Source organism: Triticum dicoccoides, chromosome 4B (assembly GCF_002162155.2).
Source record: "Triticum dicoccoides isolate Atlit2015 ecotype Zavitan chromosome 4B, WEW_v2.0, whole genome shotgun sequence".
Taxonomy (NCBI): domain Eukaryota; kingdom Viridiplantae; phylum Streptophyta; class Magnoliopsida; order Poales; family Poaceae; genus Triticum; species Triticum dicoccoides.
Genome location: NC_041387.1, coordinates 459,549,726 through 459,560,148, shown reverse-complemented (window position 1 = coordinate 459,560,148; position 10,423 = coordinate 459,549,726). Strand labels below are relative to the sequence as shown.

The 10,423-nt window shown below is 51.8% G+C and overlaps 1 protein-coding gene across 1 annotated transcript; it reads right to left on the bottom strand.

Annotated features, from left to right (window-relative positions):
- Positions 1-298: 298 nt before the first annotated feature.
- LOC119290857 (probable protein phosphatase 2C 30) lies at positions 299-2,172 on the bottom strand. The gene is made up of 3 exons (XM_037569512.1): positions 1,710-2,172; positions 1,229-1,561; positions 299-1,142 (listed from the first exon to the last, which is right to left on the bottom strand). Exons 1-3 carry the CDS (start codon positions 2,043-2,045, stop codon positions 594-596), a joined length of 1,218 nt encoding a protein of 405 aa, XP_037425409.1. The 5' UTR covers positions 2,046-2,172; the 3' UTR covers positions 299-593.
- Between the last annotated feature and the right edge of the window lie 8,251 nt (positions 2,173-10,423).

Genomic DNA, 10,423 nt, shown 5'->3' with positions numbered 1-10,423 from the left:
AGGCAAGCGGCGGCAAGACGGAGAGCATGGCAGCGCGACACCTGCGACGCTCGACGCATTTGCGTGCGAAGGTTCCACCGGATGCTGAATTAACAATGCGAGCTCGAGCTTCTTGGACCCGGCACAGAGAGAGGAACATCCCGCCGAAACATTATTGTAGTCGAGGTTGCGCAACCGATTCTCGTTGCCGGACGCGTCCAAACGAACCTCACAATTGCGCAATCAAAGCCGACCGGAGGAAGCTTGTGATAAACAAAGAAAGAAGTTCGCGATCTAGTCAGAGGAGGAGGATGAATCATGCATGGAATGGAATGGAAGCTTTGATCGTTTCCACCGGATTATATTACATTTTCTCTAGACGCTCGAGAAAGTTTCTTGACACGCCGGAAATCATCACCGGCTTGGCTTTCGAAAGGAAAATGGCGGGGGCGGCGTGGGTCTGTCTGGCCTCGACACCTTTGCCGCCCCCGAAAAATAAACGAAACAATTTCGTTGTGTATTTCATGAATTCCGCTATGGATGCCATGTTCGCCGCTGAGTCAGGGATGCTGGGACGACCGGTTTGGTTGGTGGATCCATGGATCCAGCAGCGGTCAGAATCTCGGGCGGCGCCTCCTGAGGTTGACGACGACGACGCTGACGTTGTCCGAGCTCTGCCGCGCTATCGCCAGCTTGGTCAGCAGGATGGCCGCCTCGGCGCATGCCTCGTCCACGTCCTCGCCGCTCTCCTCGTCGCTCTCGGAGCGTGCGTCGGCACAACCACCGCCGTCGTTCTGGGCTTCGTCGCCGCTGCTGCTGCCGCTGCCGCTTCCACTGCTCTGCCTGGGGCTCAGGTTGGAGGTCGGGCTCGACCGACCGCCGCGGCGCTTCGCCTTGCTGCGCACGCACGATCGCACCACGTGGCAAGCCACCTCGTTGCTCACCACGTCCCACAGGCCGTCGCTGGCGAGGATGAGGAACTCGTCCTCGCCGTCCTTCCTGTCCAGGACCCTCACCTCCGGGTCGGATATCACAAATGGCTTCAGGTAGCTGTCTCCAATGGCCCGGGACATGGCGAGCACGCCGAAGACGCGGGCGCCGTCCCAGAAGATGACGCGCCCTCCGGCCGCTTGGATCCGCTCCAGCTCGTCGGGGCGATCCGGCTTAAAACAAATAAAACTACGGTTAGAACAACACTCAATTAAATCTTTATCAGCAGAGCTTAGAAGAAGTTGGTTCGGGCACATACCTTGTGGTCGGATGAGAGTGGGATGGCGGCGCCCCCGCGGCCGATGACCGCACGGCTGTCACCGCAGTTGGCGACGACGAGGTGGCGAGGGCCGACCACGGCGACGACGGCCGTGGAGCCGACGTGGTCGCACTTGGGCAGCTGCAACTCGCAGCGGCAGGTGGGCGCTCCGCTGGCCCTAGACCTTGAGCTCACGGCCTCGGCGTCCATCCGCGCGAAGCTCCTCTCCATGACACCCATCCACCTGTCCGCGTCGTCTGACCCCAACGAGCGAGCGCCGCCGGCCTCCTCGGCCACGATCTCGTGCATCCGCTCCCCGCACGACGTAGCAACCTACACGCACATGCAATTCAATCGGTAAATACTCCCGAGTCAAAACAAAGTTCGACCTGCACATGCGCGCTCTCCTTTCGGCGTAGACATATGCTACTAGTAGATCAAAATGATAGGTTATTTGAAGCAGGGATATATAGGTACTCACATGCGAGCAGCCATGGCCGTCGAAGACCCCGAAGAAGTGGTGGCCGGGGAGGAACTCGGGCCTGACGGAAACCGCGTCCTCCATGTCCCTCCGTCGGCCGCACACCGACGTGACGCCGTACTTGGCGGGCTCAATCTCCTCCTCGTCCGTCGAGGATTCTCCATCCAACTTCCGCCTCTTCCTGGACACCTCCGCACCATGCTCGGCCACCAGTCTATGCCGCCGTATCTCCATCCTCCGGCGCCGCGCCGCCCGGCTGCCGACGTGGGAATCGGCGCCCTTCCCCTCCGCCCCCGCCCCCGTCCCTTCCGGCACGTCGCGGCGGATCTCTGACATGATTCACGAGCCCAACCAACCAACTCTTGGAAACAAAAACAAGCTCTAGAGCAGGCAACAACAAAGGGCTAAATATTTCTCCGCTCCTCCGACGTTTGGCAAAGGGCGCGATTTTGAAGGGGCAGCGAGCAAGTGGCGCCTCCATATAAATGTGAGGGGGGAGGGGGGAGGAGGCTCGACGTGCCACGCGCCGGCCGCCCCGTACAGTTGTGCGATGGCGCGGAGGCCGTCGGGTGCGGCTCCACGTGACGCTCGCGCGTGGCCGGTACGTGCCTCGGGGACGCGTGTCGAGGCGCGGGCGCGTCCACTGGGCGGCAGCGAGCTGGGGCACGCGGCCGCGCGACACGAGTTGGGCGGGCGGGCGGGCCGGAATTGCTTTTGCTTCCGCGTTTGGTGTTCGGCGCGGGCCGTGGGCGGGTGGGGACACGTGTGCGCGGCTCCGTGGCTGCTCGCGGGTGGCGGAGGGGCCAGGTCTACGTGGACGATGCGGCGCATCCGTGGAGGGATAAGAGAGAAAACCGGCAGGAGGTACACGTGGAGGAGGAGCGGCGGGCAAGGGGTGGTGTACGGGCCACGCTCTTCCGGCTCCGGTTCGTGTCCGGTCGCCGTCCTCCGCCATGCCAGTATGCCATGGCCCTGCCCCTACCTAGCTAGCTAGCGCCTTTATGGCACTGGGCCACACCATGCACGTACTGCGTGGATCCGTTGATGCCAATCCGACTTCTGTTCTTCCACAGGCTTGATGATTTCTGAGTTGTGTTCGTCAGAATCATGATGAATCAGTAGGTTTCCTTGCTGTTTTACCTTGGCCAGATTGCCTGGGTTAGGTTAGATGGTTTTGGAATGCTCCGTCGTCTCTTTCACATTCTCCTCCTCTGCACGAGAACGCACCGTTCGAGCGCGTTCCTACGGGAAATCGGGCGGCAAACATATCTTACCCCATGCCTCGATGCTCGAAGAAATCTGCAAGTGCCATGCGAATCACGTGAAATCGCATGGAAACCACGCTAGCTGCTGGCGTCCATTTTCTGGTGACAATGCCATGTACTCAACTCAACACCAGACACGTACTACGTGCACAGCACAAAGGAGAGGAGCCATCGACATCGACAGAAAGGGAGGACGTGCCCGTCTGGATCATGAGCGACGTCTTAATCACATACTCAAGCCACGCGTCGGGTATGGGCATGTGCATAGATTAATCACACAGCTAGCTGGCTAGACCCACCAAGCCTAAAATTTCTGCGCGTCGCTTCACGGCTGTTGATGCTGCGGGAAGTTATCCGGAGAGCCTCGCGAGCTCCTGCGTTTGAAGCTTAATTGATCGGCATAATAATACTGCAGAATGCATTCTTGGTAAACCTGGTGCATGCATGCGGACACGAATCTGCTGGCGCGAGAAACAGATGGCAGAAAGTGGCGAGCTTTCGTCTCCTCGGAGATGAACGGAATCCTGCACTGCACAGCAGCCATCCGCGTCATCGCCATACCGGTGGCAGGCAAGTACGACGGCAACGCCGAGAGCCAGACAGGTGTGCCGTGTGCGCTTAGATCTTTTCGCCCGCGGCAATGCATGCAGACACGGCACACACGGAACACGTCCCGGGCTCCATGATTCCGGCACTTTGTTTGGATGGAGTTTGTGGCCAGGCACATTGGCACGTATCACGCTAGGGTTCAGTGGCGTCCGACGGGCCTTCAGAATAACAGCCAGCCGGCCATCTGGACCATTATTCTCCAGCGCGATATTTGTCCTTGCGTGTCATTGGCCGCAGTGCAAAGCTTGCACATTATGGTACTCCTCGTTTAGAAATACTTGTCGGAGAAATGGATGTATCTAGACGTATTTTAAATATAGATATTTTTATTTTTATTTATTTCTTCGACAAGTATTTGCAGACGGAGGGAGTAAGAAAATTCTGGGAAAGCCCTAGAAAAAGCTCTTCAAAATCTCTCCCCCCGATACTACGAAACCTTCCCCAGTTTTCACATCACGCGGTGACACAAATGCTTGCACTTACTTTCTTTTATCCAGGTCTATTATTAAAGTTCAGCGAAAATAAAAAGCATCTCAAACATAATTAAAATCTCTACTATCTTCTCTACTTTATCTAAAAGAAACGCAACGTTCCCTCTCCCCTCTTACGTCAATTTTTTCGTCCAACCTTCTCTCCCACCCTGCCTTACGTACACTATCCCTCCCCCCGATTTTCTTTTTCACATTTGGTAAGCCAATCAATCATGATCAAAACAAACGATTAAAAACCGAACCCTTTCCTTCCATGGCTTGCGCATCTAAGAATCGGATCGGAATCTTCTTGCCCTTTAATCTCGTGAAATTTTTAATGCACCTGCAATTACCGTATGTTGAGATGGCATGGCAGAACTATCGCTCCCTTTCTCCCGTCCTGCCGGCCCTGATTGATAAGCAGCGGCTCTCATTTATGTTCAAAGAAAACAAGCAGTGGCTCGCCTCTCATCCTCAGATCCCTTCGGAAGTTTGCCTGGTGGGGTGCTCGCCGGCGTCGCCAGGGCCACCGCACGAGGTGATTGAGCGAGGGGCACCGATGTCCGCGAGAGCGCAAGTAAGCGAGTGCCATGAAGCAGTGGCAGGCGGAAGCCATTGACGGTGCCGTACTCGATGTCCTATCCCGTGTGGGCAGGTCGTTCAGGCCTAGGACGTCCTACTTCGCACTGCCCCAGCCCTTCTCTGTCGTTCAGGCCTTCAAGCCCGTGTGAGTTTGTTACCCATGGCGGCGGCAATGTGTGACACTCTTCTCGGTCCTCCCCTTGCACTTGCAATCGTCAAGATACTCGCTCTCCTATCCAACTAACTAACTGCCTCATGTGCGGCTAAAGGCACGGTGGTTGTTCTAACTGTAACTGAACGAATGGACAAACATTGGGAACTGTAAACCATTGCGTGATGAGGGTAGTATACAACAATCATTCAGTTCACCTCCTGTCTGGACAAATGCTAAGCTGCTAATAGTTAAATAGGGTGATTAGGTGTGCGTAAGCATGGCTTGCTCCATCGAGATTAACTTATTAATTTCCTTCAGTTTGCTGGTGCTGACCGGCGCCGGCGCCGGCTGTCTGATCCCGCGATCGACATATATGCATGAATGTGAATCAGAACGGTTAGTACTGATTTGCTAATGGAATATTTAGAATCTTTTTGTTCACTTGCCCGATTGCTTGTTAGTCAAAATAGAGAAGAAGCCTTAACATAAGAAGGATCCGTGTGTTTTTTAAGAAACTTATTCTGTACATCAATATGGGAGACAGCTGAAGATAACTTTTGCTATAAGTTTGCGCTCCATTTCATTTAATATGCATGTGTATAGGATTATGTGATGCATTCTAATGTGCCCTCCTCTGCTCTGTTTGAAGACATTACATCTTATACTGCTTCTAATGTTGCGCCATCTAATTCCAGAGTGGGGCTTTCTTGGACAGAGAGATAAAATTTATGACAAGGACTTTGATCATGACTACTTAGATTTCCTGATTTTGGAGAGGCCTTACCTCTTAAAGCTTGGCAGGAATGTCGTCAAAAGGCCACAACACATGTTAATGAGAGTTTCAGTAGGAACTAGGGATACACAAGGATGACCTCCTCGGTTCACAACTTTTTTGCCTATGGGAGTTATATTCAAGGAACAAATGGGACATCTAATGCGATTGTTCCCATGTCATATGTTTTCTGTGATAGTACTACTCATTATGTATATCAAGGTGGAGGAAGAGAAATGCTAGGTTTCATTATTTCTCAATGTTTGATGGCATTCGAATTACTGTCTTCTGAAATACTACATGCATTCTTCCAAAAGCTAGTTGCCTTTGTTGTATACTTGGAGCCTCAGCATGCTGGTACCTTTTAGTTCCTTGATATGAGAAAGAATCATGGCAAGGTAAAATGTTAACACAATATTTTCTAATTACCCCTTTTCCAAACTGTAAGTCTGTAACCATTTAAATCTTCTATACTTATCTGTGGCAATCAAATTTACCCCTTACATGAAAAGAGTGCCACATCCTATAGATGCCTTTGCTTGCAAGTCTTAGTTTGCCGCGGTTTATGCCCTACAAGATAATAGTTGATACAGATGCACATATAATATCTATGTAGTGCATTTTTGCATAATATTAGATATTACAAATAATTATGTGCTTACTGCAACACAGAACTATGTGCTTTGTGGGCAATCGTGCTTCTATCACATCCTATCTCTAAAGGGCATTCTATGAATGCCAGTTTAACAGGATGAGAATCGTACAAAGAGTTGCTCGGTTAATTGGGAAAACCGAGCAAAAACCAGATTGCCCAGTTAATTATCGAGAACCGGGCGAAAACCATCATAACCGTTGAGCGACACACATAAGATACCCACAGACACCACTCCAGAGAGGGTCTCGTCGAGACAACACGCAGGCATCATTGTCATCACTCCTCCCTTAGAGGCGTCATCGCCATCTCTAAACTCTAAGCAGAGGACTCCGACTTCGCCATAGGCGATCGACGACCCAACCCACATCGAAGAGGCCATGTGGAGATGCATGAAGCCCGCGCCAGACCCAGTCACCTGTGCCCAGACAGCGCATCTCCGACTCTCATGGAGAACCACAAGGGAGAACTAGGCACTACTGGTGCCACGGAAGATCATCGAACAAACCACGAGTCCCTTCCTTTGACCAATGCAGTTTTCATTTGTTTGTGGACTATTTTTATTGTTGTTTTCAGAGAGAGACACACACTAAAAGGTTGGCTCCGTTGCAACGCACGTGCAATTACCTAGTTATTTAAAAAGAACGTAATGTTTTCATTTCAGCTTTCTTCCCACCACCCATTCGTCGAATCTTCCATGTATATGATAATCAATCACCTTAATTTACTTAATTTTCACTTAATTTACTTACCAAACTTCTAATCAAAATATAAGATTATTCATGGTCAAAATTTTATTAACATTTATTTACACAATCACTATTATTGACAAGTAAATCACAAGCTAACGTACTAGAATATTTATATCCAGTTGCAACACACGAGCATCTTCTCTACTCCTAATATCTGAGTTGGTAGGATTGCGTCCATAGTTTATTTTCGTCCCGTTTATTTTCATCTCACATCCCACCACCATATCTCCTCACGTAGATTTTTTTACCCTCACATTAAAAACTTTCCTAACCTTTCCAAAGTTTCTTAACTAGACACGTTATAAATAGGCACAAATCAATAGCACATTACCAATTAGTAAAATTTGACAATCAATTCCAAATCCTGATTTTCCTAATGCATCGACCTTTGCCTTTTCTAAGTGGTTGTTTGTATAGGGAGGGGTTAGCCACAGAAATCATCCCTCCATCGTCGGTTGCATCCCTCACCCACGTCGCTGCTGCAGGATCTTCATCCGCCATCCTGAGCAATTGCAGCGGTGATGCGTGCGAGCTTCAAGATAGTGGGGAGGACCAGGCCGCGGTGAAGGTAGGCCATGCGCTCGTGATGCTCCACGAACGAAACCTGCGCACGGAGGCGGTAGCGCGGGGTGGCAACCGACAATTAGGCGGTGACGAGTTAAAAAAACCTCAAGAAAAAAACCCTCAAGAAAAACCTTTCTCGCTTCGCGCGCCCGCCCACGGCCTGCCGCGCGTTGACTCTCCTATCCCCTCAGCCTTATGCATGCACGTGCGCTCCCAACTGCCGACGGAGATGGAGTGCCGCTCCTGAACAAAGCTAAGCTCCCCCAGCCAACGACTCCGAGCCGATGCCGCTCGCCGACATTGCCCTCGCGCCTCTCCTCATCTCCCCTCACGTGCCTCCCTCTCCCCGTGGGCGAGTGCGGTCCTCGGCCGCAGCGACGTTTGGCGAAGACAGGGACGTGGGCGAGCTCTCCCGCGCGATGCTGCTCTAGAGGGCGGCCAAGCTGCCCATCTACTCCGTGGCGCTCGTGGCAGTCATCGTGAGTTCCCCAAATTCCTCCCTCCCCATTGCCCTTGCCAATGCTTCACTCTGCAATTCAGAATTGCATAACCTGTTGGTGTGCTGACATGCAAATCAGAATGAGTATTGATCGCAGTATTTGGTGGTTTGCAACTACGATCACCTTACACATTTGCATTGACGGTTGCTTGTGTTGGGAGACGTAGCATGCAATTTCAAAAAAATCCTACGCTCACGTAAGATCTATCTAGGAGATGCATAGCAATAAGATGGGAGAGTGTGTCCACGTACCCACGTAGACCAAAAGCGGAAGAGTTAACTTAACGTGGTTGATGTAGTCGAACGTCTTCTCAAATCAACAGATCAAGTACCAAACGTACGACACCTCCGAGTTCTGCACACGTTCAGCTCGATGACATCCCTCGAACTCTTGACCCAATAGAGGTGCAAAGGAGTCGATGAGTTCCGTCAGCACGATGGCGTGATGACGGTGTTGATGATGTGATCTGCGGAGGGCTTCGCCTAAGCACTACGGCAATACGACCGGAGGATTAAACGGTGGAGGGGGCATCACACACAGCTAAAACAATTGATGTGCCTTTGGGATGCCCCCTTCCCCTGTATATAAAGGAGGAGGGGGTGACGGAGTCCTGGATTAGGGGGTCCTCGGACAGCCGGACTATATACTTTGGCCGGACTGTTGGACTATGAAGATAGAAGATTGAAGACTTCGTCCCGTGTCCGGATGGGACTCTCCTTTGCGTGGAGGGCAAGCTTGGCAATTCGGATATGTAGATCTCCTTCTCTGTAACCGACTCTGTGTAACCCTAGCCCCCTCCGGTGTCTATATAAACTGGAGGGTTTAGTCCGTAGGACAACAACAATCATAATCATAGGCTAGCTTCTAGGGTTTAGCCTTTATGATCTCGTGGTAGATCAACTCTTGTAATACTCATATCATCAAGATCAATCAAGCAGGAAGTAGGGTATTACCTTCATCGAGAGGGCCCGAACCTGGGTAAAACATCGTGTCCCCCCGCCTCCTGTTACCATTAGCCTTAGACGCACAGTTCGGGACCCCCTACCCGAGATCCGCCGGTTTTGACACCAACATTGGTGCTTTCATTGAGAGTTCCACTGTGCCGTCCCGGTAAGGCTTGATGGCTCGCCTTGTTGTCAAGGACAACATCGCCTCTGGAGGAACCCTGGCTGTAGGCCAGACTCTCCGGCTGGGCGGCTTCGTCATGGCCGCCCATTCGGCCGCCACGCCGACGATGACTTCTCAGATCATCAAGAACAGCCTCCATGCCAGCTCGAAATTCACCGAGCAGATGGATCCAATGGAGCTCTCCTCCCTGAACGAGCTCTTGGATCGCATCGCCGCCCTGGGAGTCGCTACGGACTATGATCGGATCGGGCTTAAACCCGACCAAAGGGAGATTAACTCTCCGCCGGTCACCCATCAGATAGCGGCGGTGGAGGAACAAAACAACGATTCTTCCTCTATCTTGAGGACGAACTATGTCCGGATTCCCGAGCTCTCCGAGCCAGATACCCGTTTACGGGAGGACATTGCCCAGGCTCCGAACTTAGAATCGGGCAACGGACCACAAATATTGGGCAACATCCCGGAGTTTGAGCTGCCAAGCTCGGGAGCTCCTTTGCCCCTGGGTCTGAGATCGGGTCAGGATTTGGACTTAAAGCTACCCACCCACCTAGACACAAGTGATCTTTCCCACATTAGACAAGAGCCCCAAGAGACAGTACATCACTTATGGGCCAGATTCCTCCTTGTAATGATCAAGGTTAAGGACTGTCGCGAGGAAGACGCAATCTCATTCTTTTGCAAAAATTGCACGGATAAGGGAATTCTCAATGCCATAAGTCGCCGTGACATAGCACACTTTGCCGACTTGGCGGCCATAGTACAGAAGTACAGTGCGATGGAAAGCGCCTGGAAAACCCAAACAAAATTCTGGGATCCTCCGGCTCTCACTAAACCCCTCGTCCAAACTAAAAGGGTGCGCTCTCGCAAGTCACCTAATCCAATTACAAAGAAGCGAAAGCCCTCTACAGGGCGTGGAACCGTACTGAAGGGATGGCTCAACAGGCCATACAAAATTCACAGCACACCGGGCATCATACCAACACACAGCCTTAGAGAATGTTGGATACTCCGACAGATGGCCAAGAACGGCGAGGACCTCCTCATCAGCAATACCGTAGAACACCATCCCGTGGAGAATAACAATACAGTATTGACAGTCTTTGAGACTTTCGCCTCCAACAATAGGCGTAAGTGAGCACTCCGCAGCCTCGCTGAAGTCTGCCATGTTGCAGCAATAAATCCATGGAACGACACGGCCATAACCTTCAATGCCAGTGACGAACCTCAATTCCGAACAGTCCGAGCCACAGCTGCTTTGGTCCTTAG

Bases quoted from the DNA above. Each gene is read 5' to 3' on its own strand.
- LOC119290857 (XM_037569512.1), bottom strand. From the start codon at position 2,045: ATGTCAGAGATCCGCCGCGACGTGCCGGAAGGGACGGGGGCGGGGGCG. The intron at 1,562-1,709 runs GTGAGTACCTAT...ATGTGCGTGTAG, and splicing joins ACGGCCATGGCTGCTCGCAT to GTTGCTACGTCGTGCGGGGA. The intron at 1,143-1,228 runs GTATGTGCCCGA...ATTTGTTTTAAG, and splicing joins CACTCTCATCCGACCACAAG to CCGGATCGCCCCGACGAGCT.